The sequence below is a fragment of the Ipomoea nil genome, unplaced genomic scaffold, assembly GCF_001879475.1.
Source record: "Ipomoea nil cultivar Tokyo-kokei standard unplaced genomic scaffold, Asagao_1.1 scaffold0382, whole genome shotgun sequence".
NCBI lineage: Eukaryota > Viridiplantae > Streptophyta > Magnoliopsida > Solanales > Convolvulaceae > Ipomoea > Ipomoea nil.
Genome location: NW_017616810.1, coordinates 2,665,759 through 2,683,702, shown reverse-complemented (window position 1 = coordinate 2,683,702; position 17,944 = coordinate 2,665,759). Strand labels below are relative to the sequence as shown.

The window sequence follows — 17,944 nt, the reverse complement described above, 5'->3', positions numbered from 1 at the left end:
TTTATATTAGTGATATATTTTATAAAGTAAATCATAACTCATAATATAATGATTTCCACACTCTCGAATAGTAATTGTAATTCTCTTAATCTCGAATAGTGACAAATGAATTTCTTTATGGGGACTAGAGACAATCGTGGTTGAATTAGTCAAACTGTAAAAAATCTAGAACAACTAGTGATTTACACACACACAAAAAAAGTATAATTTATTATTTTAAATAATATTTTCTCAAAAAAAAAAAAAAATGTTGTGAGAAGATAAAAAAATGCAAATTTGCAAGCAAGTGAGCAACGCAACTGCCAAACTCCCAAATTCCAGATGTCATCCCTGCGATGCTGTCCTACTTCTTCCTTCTCTCATCTGAGCTCACCATCTACGTCGCACAAATCCTCAATCTCCCCGAGAATTGGGATTCCTCTTATCACTGCCCTCGGCTCCGGGTACGCGAAACCGCATTCAATCCCAGGAAACGGGCACCATTTCAATGCAATCAAATCTTCCGACCAAGAAAGGGAATCCCAATTCCAGGCTCAAAACGTTGAGCTCTCTTCGAATAGCACTATCAATAGCAGCCCTTCAACCAGTCTCTTGTCTTTCCTCTGCCCTTTGCTTAAACTCTTTTCTGTAAGTCTTGCTCTCTTGCTTCGCCTTTCTTTACTGCCTTTTGTTTTTTTATGTTATCTTAATCTCAATTATTCTCAAAGGTGGCATGGATTTGCTTTAATTTGTTTATATTTTGGGTATTATGGAAGGATAATAACAATGGGTAGTCAAAGTTTGATTCTTTTTATGTGCCTATTTTTTTCGGGAAATTCGTAGTCATTATTCTGAGTGGGTGTGTGGGTAAACCCGTCTTGTGGTCCTAGTCGAAAAACTACAAGGAGCTACTCCACTCCTTTGAGTGTGTATTCAGTAAATCTCGTCTTATGACCTCGACAAAGGACCAAAAGGAAATAAACATACCCAGATGGGCCATAGTCGATTAGCTCAAATCAAGAAGGTCAATACGCCATCCCGCTAGGAGTTGTAACCTTGCGGTTACCAAGCTTGACCAACTTGGCTGGGTTTCCATTTTTATGTGCCTAATTTGCAATCTCATAATGTGTTGACTAAGTCCTGTACTCCTGTTAACCATGAATTAAGAAAAGTCATTTGTTAGTTTGAAGTTTGAACATGTACATTTTTTGTTTCTTTGCAATTGTTTTAGTGGTTAAGTAATCAGTGGATACTTGCTTATTTAGTGTATAAACATCATTTTATTCAATTCAATTTAGTAAAGAGTTAGTTTTTCCCAACTTTAGAAGTTCAAGCTGAGCGTAAGGGCCTTCGAATATTAGAATGCTTAGTTCTGGTGTTTTTGCCTTCTTGCAGGGAGGAGATCCTTCACGTGACCGAAACTATCTATTTGAGGTATTTTCACGTGACAGAGAAGCTTGATATGCCTTGTAGAGTTCATTCTCTCTTTGTCACCTTTCATCATCTTTGTCTTACTTCAATGCCTGATGCATAACAACAGGAAGCAACATCTTCGTTATCTTCCTTGACAAGAATTGCGTGGGGCTCAAGAGCACAACCCGGAAGTTTAAATAGTGGAGATAGTAATGCAGTTGATCCTCCATTGCGTTTGCAACTGTATGAATTTGGTAGTTTCTTCGTCAAAATCATTTCTCCTTTTTGTCACTTTTCAACATAATTGGACTCGATCGAGTTGATCCTCCAATAAATTTATTAGTTTTTGTATGACTTGTCAACAGAGGCATGCCCCTTTTGCAGAAGGGTTCGAGAAGCTATGACTGAACTTGATCTATCTGTGGAAGTAAGTAATACTAAATTATATTTGTCGGCCATTGGTATGCTATGATACTTTTCGTTTTATTCTTGAAATTTGAGTGGCTGTTTGGCTTTCGTTCTTGTATAATTTGCAACCATTTTTGGTAGTCATGACTCACGAGTGTCATGGATGCAGGTTTACCCATGTCCAAAGGGATCCACTAAACACAGAGAAATTGTCAGAAAATTTGGTGGAAAAGAGCAGTATGTATATCGTTCTTTTGTTTTGATTTTTACAACCCGAAAATAGATATAGGTTGTATAACTAACGTTTTTCTTGTAAGTTGAGTGATCATATAAATGTGGACCGCGACTAAAAATCCATGATATTTGGTTATTATATTACTAGTTTCTCTTATGTATTTTGCCTTATAAGTGCACATTCACTTGCCTCAATCATTGCAGACTAGTAATTGCTAGTTAACGAATTTGATTGGTTCGTGCAGGTTTCCTTTCCTCATTGACCCGAATAATGGAACTTCAATCTATGAAAGCGGTAAGAAGCTCTAAATTCCATTGGAACTTCAATCCCTATTAGGCTATTGTGAATAGATAGTAACAATTTTTCACGTGATTTCATTTTTAGGTGATATTGTTAAATACTTATTTCAGACGTATGGTGGAGGAAGGAGTCCCTCGAGTGGCCTTTTGGAAAGGTATCGCAAACATTTGAAATTTTCCAGTTTATTTCAGAAAAATGTCCCGACGTTTTGAAAGATACTCTTGACATTATGGTTCTTTGTTCTTCGGAACAATATAATCCTATCAACTAGGCTAGTTTATCTCCTTGTGGTCCTTTACCAGCTAGGATCACAAGGCGGGATTTGCCCAGTACACTCTCAGGTAGTGGCTGCGGGTTTCCCTCGTTACCCAAAAAAACATTGGCTTTTATTATACTCCATATGAACATTATAATGTATGTCATGGAATTACGTTTAATTTCTAAGTAATTGATTAATCTGTATTATGCAGCACCTTATTTACGGGATGGATGCCAACGCTTCTTCGGGCGGGAAGGGGAATGACATTATGGGAAAAATCTAGCGATGAACCACCACCTAAGAAACTGGAACTTTTCTCATATGAGAACAATCCTGTAAGACAATTCTAAACCTCATCAGCCTCTTCTCGTGCGCCTTGTTTTTGTTTTCGTCTTTCTGATAAGACCACATTGTATGATGTATGGTCTCCCTTACAGTATGCACGGATTGTGCGCGAAGCACTTTGTGAGCTCGAGCTTCCTTACATCCTACATAACGTCGGCAATGGATCAAGACGGGAAAATTTGCTTCTCAAGAAATCTGGAAAACCCGAGGTCAGATTTTGATAGAACTTTGGATTTTCTACAAAGCCCTGTACAGTTCTTGGTTATGAAGTTTCACCATGTTTTGCAGGTGCCTTACCTTATAGATCCAAATACTAACAGAAGAATTGGTGATTACAAGGAGATCATCTCTTACTTGTTTCAGACATATTCCTTGGAAGCTTCATAGTTGTCCAGTTGCATGACCACTGTGGATGACTGGAGCCTTTAATTTGAAGCTCTCTAAAATGTACATTTAGTATATAGACCAATTACATACGCTTAAATAAACCGAGATTAAAATACTATCTTCGTGGAAGAATTAAGTTATTCCATTTAAATTTTGAGATTGCTCTCGAGAATTTGTTTGATTTTTAAATAAATCTCTTTTTTTTTTTTTTTTTTTTGAATTAGCAAGAGCCAGGACTCCAGAAAGAGATATCCTAGACGGGCTAAACCTGTTAGCGTATCTGTCACTCTGTTATGGTCTCTGAATACGTGCATGTTGTTGACATACTTCGATTAAGTTTTAAATAAGGCTCTTAATTATTCTGTCAATTTATATTCGGGGTATTACTCTATTAGAAACATAGATGGAAATTTGTCATATTTGTAAAAATAAGCATGCCATAACAATCCACCATGAACAATGACTTCTCTAAGGTATCTTTTGGTTGAAAGTTTCCTATATTTTACTTTGACTAATCTTTTAACTTTTCTTATAAAATTAAATAATTTTCCATGATGACCTTGCTAAGAAATCGTTTTACCAGTAATATCTTTAAAAATAATGATATTTTGACTCTATATTTAATGATGTCAACAAAAACTTAATAATGTCCCGAAAGAGTGATCGAGAGGATAGAACATGATTATCGTACTTAATGTCACAACTTATATAATAGTATTTCTAGTATTCTGTATATTTTATTTGTCTTGTGCAACTTGCCGAGGAGCAGAGTTTGCATAATATCGAATATTATTTCATTTAAAATAACAATACTTTTTTTGTTTATAATAACATCTGTTGTCACTATATGAAAATAATCAACCTAAGTTATTATAGTTGACAAACTTAAATTTAAAATTTTAATAGTTGACGAACTAAAATTTAAAATTTTAATAGGCAACTCTTAATTTAAAATATTATAATTATTATTATCAAATTAATTGTCTAATCAACTAAGCTAGACTTGCTAAAAAATAACAGCAATCTATCTGTTAGAAATGGAACGCTAGCAGTTAGCTGTGCCGTCGGCGGTAAAAAATTGTCGGAGAGAGACATTCGATTTTAAAATCTTCCTTCTGTTCTGTTGCATCGGTTACCGAGACGTTTCCTCACTTTCTCTCTCTAAAATTTTTCAAACTTTTCAAGCTCCCTGAATCTCCGACCGACCTTCCACCGGAAGATCCTCGCCCAATATTCCCTCCCAGAATCTAGGTTTCTTCCTTTCTGCCTATATCCACGCTCGATCTCCGAGATTGGTTGCGATCTGCTGAGTTGCGGTTTGGTTGGAGCTGCTGAGTAGATTCTAGAAGGATGGATGCGATCGAGGAGTTGTCGGAGCTGTCCGAGTCGATGAGGCAGGCGTCGGCTTTGCTTGCCGACGAAGACATAGATGAGACCTCCTCCTCCTCCTCTTCCAAGCGGCCGTCGACTTTCCTCAATGTCGTTGCTCTCGGAAACACTGTGAGTTTTTGTTAGTTAGCGTCGTGTTTGGTTTTGGGATTGATGCGGTAATTAGATCTCTGCAGCTAGCCATTGTGCTTTGTCGAACTGAATTTGGTTGTTGCTTTTCCGTGATCTGGGAATGTACGCTTGGAGTTTCCTTTTTGTTGTGCTATTTATGTCAAATGAAGTACAAATTATTTGTGATTGACTTGAAAGCGGAAATTCTGCTGGAAGAAAGTAAATCCAGATGCTACTCTTCTGGCTTTCTCTAATAACTAACTTCTAACTGTCAGGTAGATGGGGAAGAATAACTGAGTACCTCTTAGTTGGGAGTTTTTAGTAGTTGAGATGGAAGCCATTTACTAATTGAGCTTGTCAGCAAATAATTAATTATTTCGACATTTGTAAGTAGCTTAATGAGCCATGCCAATTATACTTGTAGTGTACTGCAATAATGTTCATATTCAATTACAATGATATTCATAATAGTATAACTTGAACATTATTGTAGAGATAAGAAAATTATTGTTACAGAATGACTTGTACGTCATTTCAATAAAATTTTAACATCATTGTAATATAATCTTAGTATAATAATGTGGCTTACCTTGTTACATTTGCCATGGTCTACATAATATGATTTGGCTTCAACTACTCTTATTATCATTAATACTGTATTATTATTAATACCATCATTGTTGTTGTTGTTGTTGTTGTTTTTATTATTATTATTATTTTTATTATGTTGGGTGCTTTTTGTTCCAATGTACCAAAAAAGTGTTGGTTGCCTTAGGTCTTAATAACATTTGGTGCTAAATATGCTCTGTTGGTAAGTGCAATGTTGGGGAATAGGTCTAGGCTGTCCAGCATCTTGAAAATTTAGTAGTTCTTTTGACATTGCAAGCTTCGCAAATTTGTTTAGTTAGTCTGAACTATGGAATATAAATTTTTTTTTTAAAGGAGTTGAACTCTCATTGACTTTTACCAATTTCTTCTTAGAATGTCCAGATTTCCCAGTAGCCTCAATTTTATGTACATTTTTTTTTTAAAATTTTTTATTAAAGTGAACATGTGTAATTCTGGAGAAAGAGACAGGCATAATTGACTGCATAGCTGAGCACCAATTCTCTTCCAAACAGCCACTTCATTTGCTGATATATTGTCAGCCTTTTAATCCAAATTGTCAATAAATGTTTGCCCATAAACCATAACTTAATTGTTCTGGACCAGGATTGATAATTTTGTGACCTACATAGCTTCTCAGAGGTAATGACTAGATTTCAAAGAGACTAGGAACAAATATAGTAGCAGGTACAGTAACATTGGAATAGCAGCTTAGGCTACCCAATCCAGGCATCTAGCTTAGTCAGAACAATTAACTGAATAAGGCCTACCTTAGTAACTCAACATGAAAAGTTCCCTTTCCTCAGAAGAGTTTTTCAAAACAGTTAATCATTAATTTATCGACCACATAGTAATAGAATGTGCCAATTGAATTACTTGCTTTTAAATTTAAAAAACTGATTCCAACACTTATTTGGCCATTATTATTATATGAGTAATTTGTAAGTGTTCATATATAAATAGATAGAATTTTTTTTTTTTAATGTATCCTTACTATGTACTGTATTTTATATGCAACTATGTGGAGTCTATTGAATTCTACAGTTAAAGCAAATGCATTATATAAAATAATGCATGCATTCTTTAAAGCCAGAAAACATACCCAGATTAATCTTTATGTCTGTCATCATTTTACTTCTTTTTTGGTGGATTTATACTAACAATTTGGACAAATTACACAGGGTGCCGGTAAATCAGCTGTATTAAATAGTCTAATTGGGCATCCTGCTTTGGTGAGTTTCTCATCATGTGGCTTTTAGTCTTTGTCTCAAATTCCATGTTTGTCAAGTTAATTTCAAAATTAATTTCCATGGTTACCACTTACCACCCTAACCGGTTCTTTAAATGGCAGCCAACTGGTGAAGGTGGTGCTACTCGTGCCCCCATATGTATTGATCTCAAAAGAGATAGTTCTTTGAGCAGCAAATCAATAGTGTTGCAGATTGACAGTAAACCTCAACAAGTATCTGCAAGTAAGCTCTTAACCCAAATACAAAGCTGTGTACCCAAAACTAGTTTGTATTTGTAAAAGAATGTTGTTTGAGTTGGCTAGAATTGATTGCTCTTTTGTGCTCTTCTAGGTGCTCTTAGGCATTCTTTACAGGATAGACTAAGCAAAATTTCAAGCAAGAGTCGGAATGAGATATATCTGAAGCTTCGAACAAGTACAGGTGTGGGATTTTGCTTGCAAATGAGAAAAATGTTCTGAGATTATGTATATATACTCATATATCCTTTGTTCATTATCAAAGTCTGAGATTATTGTACATTCTCTTAACTGAAAAGGGAAACTATAAATTCAAAAGACTAAAGTTGTTGTCACACTGCTGTTACTTTTACTTGTATCCTGTTCATTCTAATAAGCTGTACTGTCTTCATAAGGTACATTCTAGACGTCCTTACTGTAGGAACTTTCTCTGTGCATAAATTTGATTTCTCTTTCCTGTGGTCTCATTTGTACTCTTGTAAATTTGGTTTCTCTTTTCCATGGTATAATTTTTAGTATTTTACTCTCTTCTGATTCATAATTCTTCTTCTGGTATACAGCACCACCTTTGAAATTGGTTGATTTGCCTGGTGTAGATAAAGGAAATCTTGATGATTCATTGGTAAATAGCTTCACAATATTAAAGTAGTTTATCAAGTTTAGAACTTTTCTCATTGGAGAACTGTAATAACTGATTTCTTTCTTAACAGGTTGAATATGTCCAGCACAATGATGCAATCTTGCTGGTTGTGATACCTGCAGCCCAGGCTCCTGAAGTTGCCTCAGCTAAAGCTATCAGAATTGCAAAAGAATATGATGGTGAATGTAAGTTTAATAACTAATAAGAGCCCTTGCATTTCATTGGGGCCTCTCAAGAAACAAAAAAGGACTGAGATGATCTCTACAATTTTTAACTCAGCCAAATTCTACTATTTTTGTGTTTTTTTTTTTTTTTTTTTTTTTTCAGCTTAAAATTCAGTGCACAACTGTTATTTTCTCTGTCATCTAGGTACTAGAACTGTTGGTGTCATCACTAAGATAGATCAAGTAGCTTCGGAACCAAAAATCCTTGCTGCTGTTCAAGCTCTTTTGTTGAATCAGGGACCACGAAGTACATCTGATATTCCCTGGGTTGCCTTGATTGGGCAATCTGTTTCCATAGCTTCTGCCCAGTCTGGAAGCGTTGGATCTGATAATTCCTTGGAGACTGCATGGCGAGCTGAGAGTGAGAGTCTAAAATCTATATTGACAGGAGCTCCTCAAAACAAGTTAGGCAGATTAGCTCTGGTGGAGACACTTGCTCACCAGATTAGAAGTCGTATGAAAATCAGACTTCCTAATCTTCTTTCAGGGTAATCTATCAGTTGTTTGCAACTGCAATATATGTGGTCTTTCTAGAATTCCAGTATTCCACCCTCTAGAGTATAATTTTTTTATTGGAAGATCATGACTATTGTTGAAGGCACTACAGTCATATCTTGAGCATTAGTTTCTGTTTAACTATTTTCTAGGCTTCAAGGGAAGTCTCAAGTTGTTCAAGATGAGTTGGTAAGGCTTGGTGAGCAAATGGTTAATAGTGCTGAAGGTACAAGGGCATTAGCACTTGAGCTTTGTCGTGAATTTGAGGATAAGTTTCTGCTGCATATTGCTGGTGGTGAGGTGAGCCCTGGAATAAAGACTACTGTTGCTTCTTTATGGCGGTATGGCCTATGCCATACGGATATGTGGATGTTTAACTTTTGGAGTCTCAAAAGTGAAACTACACTTTAGAATGCATACATTTCTTATAATATGTATACATAATTTAAACAACTTTTTAACGAGTTAGATTTCTTAATGATAGTTAAACTTGAAAAGTGGAAAGTGTGTCATACTGTCATGTGAGTGTGAATTGGGCATATGAAATCTCAAATAGTTAGAGCAGATTGGAAACTGCATTTTAGGAAGTAGGAGATCCTTTTGAATGTGCTCTAGGAAAGTTTGAATTAGAAATTACCTTAATATTTCCTTTTTAGGGAGTGAAGATAGTTATGCTATAATAAGAGATTCATGTATGTTCAACAGTTTTTGTCTGCCATTTGTGTCATTTATTTAGTGGTTACCTTCTAAGATTATATAAATGAAAGACTTGTTTGTGATTATTTTGTGAATTGATGTTTCCTTTGATATCAATCTAATATGTTTTGTGTGTGGCTGTTCTGATTGAGCTATTTTTGTCTCTTTCAGGGGGATGGCTGGAAAGTAGTTGCAAGTTTTGAGGGCAACTTCCCCAATAGGATCAAACAACTTCCCTTGGATAGACATTTTGATATTAACAATGTCAAGAGGGTATGTGTCTACAGCATATTAGCTGTAAATTGTTTTGAATTCTATTATGTTCTTACTTTTGGTGGTTATGTGACTGGTTTACTTGTTTCCAGATTGTGTTGGAAGCAGATGGGTATCAACCCTACCTCATTTCTCCAGAGAAGGGGTTAAGGTCTTTAATAAAAGGTGTTCTTGAGCTTGCAAAAGAGCCTTCTCGTCTTTGTGTGGATGAGGTACATTATCTTTTCAGCATGACTTGATGTATAATATTTGTCTAATTTTTATATTATAATTTTTGAACTGCTTGTATGCATCCATTGGTCTCAATCATTGTTATCCTATGTGGGGACTTTAACTTGTTTCTTGAGCATGATCAACTAGTAAGCTCTGTTTTGCTCTTGATTGATATGCGTCACACTACTTCTCATGGTAATAGTTAATAAATTAAGGTTAACTGCAGTGCAAGAGCAGCTGCTACACAGCATTTTGCATGGTGTTTCTCCATAGCATGACTTCTTATGGCATTGCTATTTGCTAAAAGGGTACAGGTTCTGTTAATATGATTGCTAATAAATAATAAGCTGGAAGGACTAGCTGGGGGCTCCTAGCCACCTCCTAAGTCCTACCAGTAAAGCAGAAGCTATATGCTATACAAGTGACTAGAGTAGGAAGAATAACATGGATTGATAATTAAGTTGATCGAACAAGTTACAAGAACTTATTATTTATAGGCTAAGGGAAATATATAAAATAGTCTAGATTCATAACTCTTCATTTTGCAAGATATGAGACAACAATGACTCTTCAACGAACCCCAAGGTCTTTGAGATCCCAAAATGTGATAATTAGGGAATCTGCATTTCACTTAAAATTTCCAACTATAATATTTGCATGCTTAATTATATGTAAAAACAATGCTGGCATGCTGACTTGACAAAGAGTATGGGCATGTTGTTCGTCTGATGCTGTATATTTTGGATGCCTCTAGTAGAAAAAAAAAGGGCTTCTGATTAGAGACATTCATGTTTGTGTGGTGGGGAAGCCTTTAACACTTGAGGCATTGTTTTGCTCTACATTTGAAGATGGTGTTTCTTAAACTTTGAATAGGTCCACCGTGTGCTTGTTGACATTGTTTCAGCTGCTGCAAATGCTACACCAGGTCTTGGAAGATATCCACCTTTCAAGCGAGAGGTAATCAAGTCCTGCTGCTTCAGATCCAGTGGTTTGTTGATATAGATAAGTGAACATCTGTTTTGCGTGTTGTTTCATGACTTTGCTTCTTTTTTCTTTTTCTTTTTCTTTTTTTCCCCTGAAAAACAGGTCGTGGAAATTGCAGTTACTGCTCTGGAGGGATTTAAAAATGAATCAAAGAATATGGTAGTTGCACTTGTTGACATGGAGAGGGCGTTTGTTCCCCCACAACACTTCATTCGACTAGTGCAAAGGCGGTATGTTTATTAACAACTAACAAGTATCCAATTTGTTCCATTTTCTACTTAGTTTTGAGGATAAGTTTTCTAATTGACTGATTTGGTTTGCTTGGTCCTCCAATGGGAATCTTTTCTGAAGTTGATACTTGATTCTGGAATTAATAGAATTGGCCTAGAGAGCTCTATTTTATTTTTATAGTTGTGGCTAATGACTGTCACCAATTGTTTTGACTGTTGCTCTGTTGATGCTATTTAACCAATATATGATATTTTTATTTGCATTTGACAAGTTAAGCATCCTGTTAAGATTTCTGCACATTTACTGGCTCTCCCAGGATGGATAGACAGCGACGCGAGGAAGAAATAAAGAATCGTTCTTCTAAGAAGGCAGCTGATGCGGAGCAATCGATACTTAAAAGGGTAACTAACTTTAAAAAAAAATGTATTCATGAAACTACTATGCCTTGTAATATCACAGTGAAGTTGCATCTGATGGACTTGGTTGAGTAAAATTTTTCCTTTATTCTTTGATATACTATTCTGAGTGTCATGCTCTGTGTAGGCAACTAGCCCTCAAACTGGAGGCCAACAAAGTGGTGGAAACTTAAAATCAATGAAGGAAAAATCAGGCCAGTCGGATAAAGATGCGCAGGAAGGCCCAGCATTGAAGACTGCAGGCACTGAGGGGGAGATAACAGCAGGTTTCTGCTGAAAATAAATTTATTGCTTTCTTTGTTATAGGGATCTATTTCTTTTTATTTTGTTTTTGTGCATTCATTTCCCACTCCATTTACGGTTTCAAAAAGTATTAATACATGGTGATACTTTTATCCCCAAAATATTGGTGGTTTTCTCATAAGCACTTAAGTGGATATAGCGTAGAGCCATATAAAGTACTTTGTAGCTTTCTGCTATATAGAACTTGACATGCACGCCTATTAGTGATCTGTCTGTTGGTGCCGTCTTTCACCACAGAGGGCCCCTTGTATGAAGATGATCTCCTCGACAATTTGACATTCTCTGATAATCCAATCCCGAAGGAATATGCTTGACAAACTGCAATCAATGAATAATGTTTTGTTGGATCCTTATACAGTTGTATACATAGTAGTGTGTTCAGTGATCTGGCTAAGGTGATGGCTACTGGGTTGTGTAGGTCATTAACTGATAATAAAATGTTGACTGACAGGATTCATTTTGAAGAAAAGTGCCAAAACTAATGGGTGGAGTCGGCGATGGTTTGTTTTGAATGAAAAAACTGGAAAGGTCAGTCCTTTAGATTTTCAACTCTTTAGTGGGATGAGAAATTGTTGTACATTTCAGATTCCCATACTGATGTATTTGGTGTCATGTAATTGTTTTTCCCAACACTTTAATTTACCATCTTAATTTTTTTTTAACTGTCATATTTCTCTTTTGATTTGACTTATTTTGGAAGTCTATTTTAATTATTTAAGTTTATCTAGTTTGAGATGGACTAGTGTGATTGTTTAAGTCTATTATTATCAAACATTCTTTTTTTAGTAACTTGATTTGTTTGGTAATAAATGCCTTCTATGTCAATTTTTCTACAGCTTGGTTACACCAAGGCACAAGAAGAGCGTCATTTTCGTGGTGTCATAACTTTAGAGGTAAGAAGTTCACCAATTCTTCCATGTTTTCCAATCTTGACATTAGTCAACTGGAGATTCTGTTGAAAGTAAATATGGGGCAAGTAATTGCTCTAAAAATGCACGGAACATTCTAGTTGAATTCTCACTGGTATATATGATTTTCAGGAATGTAATCTTGAAGAAATATCAGATGAAGAAGAGACTCCAGCAAAAAGTTCCAAAAATAAGAAGGCTAATGGACCTGATGCAGGCAAAGGACCTAGTCTTGTATTCAAGCTTACAAACCGGGTTCCATATAAAACTGTTCTGAAAGGTATTTCATAATTTACCGTGGATAGCAGCTTGCTTTTTTTTTTTTTCATATGCTGGTTCATTGCCTTGAAATCACTTACCAACTCAGATAAGGAACATTGATGATTTGCAGCTCATAGTGCCGTTATCTTAAAGGCTGAAAGTTTGGCTGATAAGACTGAATGGTTAAACAAACTGAGGAATGTGATAAGTTCTAAAGGAGGTCAAGTGAAGGGGGAATCTGCACCTACAATACGGCAAAGTCATTCTGATGGTTCTCTTGTGAGTACCAGTGTGCACTTTCAGATTCTTGAAATGTATTTGTGACGCAGTTCAATCTTTAGCAGCTTTATTTTATATCATTCTTTCAGATGTGATTAAACTGTTTTAATTGCTTTCCTCCTTGTCTGTGTTACTGTTATTTCTAAATGCTCTTTCAAATCTAAGTTCTTTTATTCTCCAATTAGTTGTTCTTTAACTATTATCCTTCTACTTTCCTGGTATTCTAGCCATTCCAGTTTTCAAATTAATCTGGTCTCGAGCTGTTTGCATCTCTGACAGTATTAGAACTTATGAATTTTGGTGCATGTCTATCATTTTAGGAAACAATGACTCGAAGACCGGCAGATCCTGAAGAAGAACTCCGGTGGATGGCTCAGGAAGTGCGTGGATACGTTGAAGCAGTTCTAAACAGCCTTGCTGCAAATGTCCCTAAAGTCTGTACTACCTAAGGAACAACTGTTCTGTTGTAGGACTCTTCATTTCTTTCTTGCACAGCCATCTAACACTTGCCTATTTATCTTGAGTTTTCAGGCAGTTGTTCTTTGCCAAGTTGAAAAGGCCAAAGAAGACATGCTTAATAAATTATACAGTTCTATCAGGTATGCAGTACTAATTTTCCTAAAGGATTCCCATTATGTGATATTGTTTATATTTTCTCTCTCTAAGCTCTGCATGATGCAAGTCATTTATCTTACCTATGTTTATTTAATATTGTAGAAGTGAAACCAATAGTAGGTATTACTAATTTTGTCACTACAAAATGACTCATTTTTGTTTCAATGAAGAAGGCAAATTGGCCCTTATTGGACAAAATAAGAGATTTTATTAAGATAGTTTGGCAACATCTAAGTGTAGACTCACAGATACAAGGGTTAGCTTAATTGTGCATTTGCCCAAAAAAAAAAAAAGCTTAATTGTGCAGTGATAAAATTGAAGGGAGAGAGAGAGAGAATCTATACAAACAACAGATCAGATGGGGTTGTCTTGAGCTGAGCTTTTGTTGGTTTTATTGCTACTTCAAAATTATATAAGTTTGTATTTATTTGTTGGATGGCAGTGCCCAAAGTTCAACAAGGATTGAAGAGCTGCTCCAGGAGGATCATAATGTAAAACACAGGAGGGAACGCATTCAGAAACAATCTTCTCTTCTTTCAAAACTTACCAGGCAACTCAGTATCCATGATAATCGAGCAGCTGCAGCTGCTGCTGCCTCCAGCTACTCAAATGGTGAAGCAGGTAAATATATATTAGAGGCTTAATACTCTTTCCGGTGGTTCTGATCTCCACATTATTTCTGCCTCCAGTCTCTTGGAACTGCCTAATGCTTTACTGCTTGGTTTTTAATTGTGTGCAGAAAGTCCAAGAACCCCTGGACCTTCCCCAGGTGACGAGTGGAGAAGTGCATTTGATGCCGCTGCAAATGGCCCTAGTTCGTTCTCTAGGTCTGGCTCTAGTGAGCGCATGCAAAACGGCGATGTGAGTTCGCGATCAAATTCCAATGGCCGCCGAACTCCTAATCGGATGGCCCCAGCACCCCCACCGCAGCAGGGATCTGGTTACAGGTTTTAATTAGAGTACTTATAAATTTTGCGAGCATTATTATATTCTTCATGTATTCTTTATCCGACTGTTTCTCTTTACGTGGGGTGGGGGCTATTTCCGAGCTCTAGCATTAGCATAATTTTTAGTCTGTAGATAAGTATTGGCATTGTGGTTGTCATGTTCCCTCTTTCCAATCGCTTGCTAGATTTTGATATGTACTGGCAATGTTTCGACCGACACTTTTTCCATATTATCATTCGCCTGGAAACAGTTGATGTATTATCTCAGACACTATTAGAAAATATATATTATATACGGAGTATTGATTTCTTACGACTGAGCTGTTTCTATTGGCATGGTATAGTGGTATATTCATTTATGGGGGGACTGAAACTGAGACAAGACAAAGTGCTCTCGGTAACCAAAACCCCAATTTTCAAATCTCGAGTCGCAACTCGCAACCCTACAATTTTGCACTTCTATCCACGGCAGGAGATGAAGAAATGGGTAAAATATTTGCATGGAATACTCACTTGACGCGTGTGCACGGTTGGCAACTCAGTTAATTATTCATAGTCACGTCTCAAGTGTACCTGACCTCTTGTAGTCACATGTTTGCACCACAATTTAAGGCCTTGGGATGGGCAAATGCTATATTAAATGAAAAAGGTTCCAACGGTTTTGATTATATTCACGCTCATCCTCAGAGGGCAAAGTACCTCACCCGATCTGATATATGTGAAACTCAGAGGGCAAGTGCTTGGCTTGGTGTTTATACTCAACCCACCATATTATGTGAAACTCTCATATTGTGACTGTCGGGGATTAATTTTGAAATCTCACCTTCAATTTACTAACTGAGTTGAGTTGTTTGTGCAGTTAATTTTAATTAAATTGTAGATAGTATTTCTCACTTTAATTTTCATATATTCACCTTTACTCTATTTGGTGAGAGTGGAACTCATAGAGAGTACATTTTTTCCTTTTCATTAAGTTTTTTTTTTTTTTGAATGCTCCTTTTCATTAAGTTTAAAGTAAGTATTATCATTACACTTTACACTTTTCATTTTTCCCTTTTCATTCAGTTTAATTTTATATGGGGTAGTTTAGGTATTTAATTGGTGTTTTAAATGAGAATTACTCATCCCTTTAATGGCGGAGAGGTTTTAACTTTATATCAAGAAAAAGACATTATTTATGACTGTAAGTGACCCATGTGTTATGCTGATTCTATGCAGAACAACAATTAATTTTATTTTCTTTTTTATAAAAAAAAAAAAGTGAGATAAAACTTGAAGAGGACACGTGGCTTTCAATCATTTCGATTTGAACGGCCATACCATCTAAAGGTGGACATCTTTTCATAGTTACAGTAGTTAAAGAAAAAATGGAAAAAAGTTTGATTGTACTAGGTGCAATAGCGATAATGTCACAATTGCACTCGACACAAATTATAAAAAAAAATTTGAAGACATTTTTTTTTTTTTTAATTGTATTTGTACCTGATGCAAAAGAAATCAAGTTATTGATTAAAAAATATTTTGGAACAATAATGTTGGAGCTTGGAAATATGAAATTAAGAACATTTTCGAGGCACTACCTAAAACCTACCAATTGACCATCCTAATCACATGCTAATAATCAATAAAATTCTGGAAGTCCACGCTTTACTAATTTTTTAAATATCATTTATACCTAATACGCCAACAACTCCTTGATTGTTGGCACTTGTACATAGAATAATTCAAAAATTATTAATCAAATCTAATTAATCAGTAATTGAACCAAAATAACTTGACTATGCCATGTTGCCAACTATACTCCTTAAGTAAATGTACAAAGAAAAGGATACATGCCTTAAAAATGGTAGTTGAGGGGTGGAGTATAATTATCTAGAAGTTTATGAATTCAATTTTGTTACACATTATCTTTATAATGTGATTTATTTAATCAGTGTGGTTTGTAGCCTATTACACATATAGTGATTACGGGTAAAAAAATTTATGGTGGTAGATGTCTTTGCCAGGCCAGATAAACTACGACGGAATGCAACCCAACATTGGTGACTAGCTAGGTGGTTGACGGGAAGGTGATTGATGTCCCTTTGACACCTCTAATTTCAATTAAGCGAATCCTCTCAACAAATTTGTATGTATCTGATCTCTTGATTTCTGTATTTTTTTTTTCAATGTTACGTTTTTCATCTACCTCCTTATAATAACACATTATAATTAAGTAGTTATATAATTAAAATTTCATCTAGTTTGATAATCAATATCCATCATAATACTTCTATGTTAAATGATAAGAGTATTTTTACTTCCGATAGTATACATATCATTTTGTAATTACATGGTGACAAGTGACACATGCAAGACTAGGTCAGTTTAGTCCTCACCAAACGAAAGGCAAAATTGTATTGCACGATCAGTTACATCATTGGTTTTCTTGTCCCATCATTCCTCCTACCATTGCTTCATTTTTAAGACAAAAAAATATATTTAATAATAACAATAATAATAAATTAATAATAAATACTACCAAGTCCTAATCTCCTAACCTACGAATTTGGTACTACTTAGTATTTTTTTTGTCTGATTATAGATAGGTATGAGTAATTTTATCTACTATGTCGACCTCACTCCTTGAATTTTAAAATAATTGTTTTTATAACCTTGAATTTTTAGTATGATTTAGAGAAAAGGGAACTAGGCTATCTCATTTACACTCATGAATAGTATTTCTTTGATTTACGAGTAAATTTACAATCACAATCTGATCTGAATGTGTGTTTCAGGTGAATGTCATATTGTGATCAGTGTTGTAAAAATCTGGTCTAGATACCAATTAATTGACGCCTAGGTGCTTGGCGTTGTTGACCGCCTAGCGTATCACCATAATCGATGGTTTAGGCGTTCGACTAAGTCGCCTAAGCGTCGCCTAGGTGCTGACCGCCTAGGCCTCTTAGGCTGTCTAATTGGCCGATTAACTATTGCTCCATTCTTTTTAAAATGAGTTATTTCACTCAAAATGACATCATTTTGAGCGAAATAATCCTAAATTGTTCAAACTCTAGATGATTTTTAGGTTAATATTTAATATTTTAGTATTAACTATTAAAATATTAAATATTTTATAATGATTAAGTGTTTAAAAGTTTAAAAATTTTAAACAATTTTTTTTAAAAAATAATAAATAAAAATACACCGGCACCGATTAATCACCGTCTAGGCGCCTTAGGCGCTAGGCACCCCCGAGCGTCTAGCAATTTTTTCAACCATGCTTGTGATCGATAATCCTAATTGACAAAGGACAATAATAAAATAAATCAATTTAAAATTATTCATAATTAATTTACTCAAACTAAAAAGATTAATAAACACATAAAAGCTAATTTTTTAATTTTTTTTTTTTGGAAAGACATAAAACCAAATTAAAACCTTATAATTATCCTTCCAAATTTCTTATAAGAATTTGTTAAGAGTACAACTGCACCTTAGAATTTCTTAATAAGTACTTTTAGCAGATCATAAGCAATAGTGAATTGATTATTGGCATCGC

General features: G+C 35.3%; 2 protein-coding genes across 3 annotated transcripts; both read left to right on the top strand.

The window, feature by feature from the left end:
* The first annotated feature begins 268 nt into the window (after positions 1–268).
* LOC109171805 lies at positions 269–3,863 on the top strand. Of its 2 annotated transcripts, XR_002052662.1 has the most exons (11): positions 269–627; positions 1,375–1,413; positions 1,520–1,646; positions 1,758–1,819; positions 1,970–2,037; positions 2,280–2,329; positions 2,420–2,489; positions 2,806–2,929; positions 3,032–3,148; positions 3,228–3,386; positions 3,730–3,863. XR_002052662.1 is itself a non-coding variant. In XM_019320881.1 (10 exons), exons 1-10 carry the CDS (start codon positions 322–324, stop codon positions 3,324–3,326), a joined length of 1,062 nt encoding a protein of 353 aa, XP_019176426.1. In that variant the 5' UTR covers positions 269–321; the 3' UTR covers positions 3,327–3,536. The 2 variants fall into 2 exon arrangements, 1 of the variants encoding a protein (XP_019176426.1); XM_019320881.1 differs by lacking the exon at positions 3,730–3,863 and having other exon boundaries at positions 3,228–3,536.
* A 522-nt stretch (positions 3,864–4,385) lies between these two features.
* On the top strand, positions 4,386–14,716 carry LOC109172043 (dynamin-2A-like). Its single transcript, XM_019321187.1, has 22 exons — positions 4,386–4,826; positions 6,614–6,664; positions 6,784–6,904; positions 7,013–7,102; positions 7,479–7,540; positions 7,629–7,743; positions 7,928–8,270; positions 8,430–8,577; positions 9,145–9,246; positions 9,339–9,458; positions 10,333–10,416; positions 10,546–10,673; positions 10,991–11,075; positions 11,218–11,356; positions 11,845–11,921; positions 12,230–12,286; positions 12,434–12,581; positions 12,693–12,841; positions 13,162–13,275; positions 13,373–13,440; positions 13,899–14,077; positions 14,196–14,716. The coding sequence occupies exons 1-22, from the start codon at positions 4,677–4,679 to the stop codon at positions 14,408–14,410; spliced, it is 2,745 nt and encodes a 914-aa protein (XP_019176732.1). The 5' UTR covers positions 4,386–4,676; the 3' UTR covers positions 14,411–14,716.
* The last annotated feature ends 3,228 nt before the right edge of the window (positions 14,717–17,944 follow it).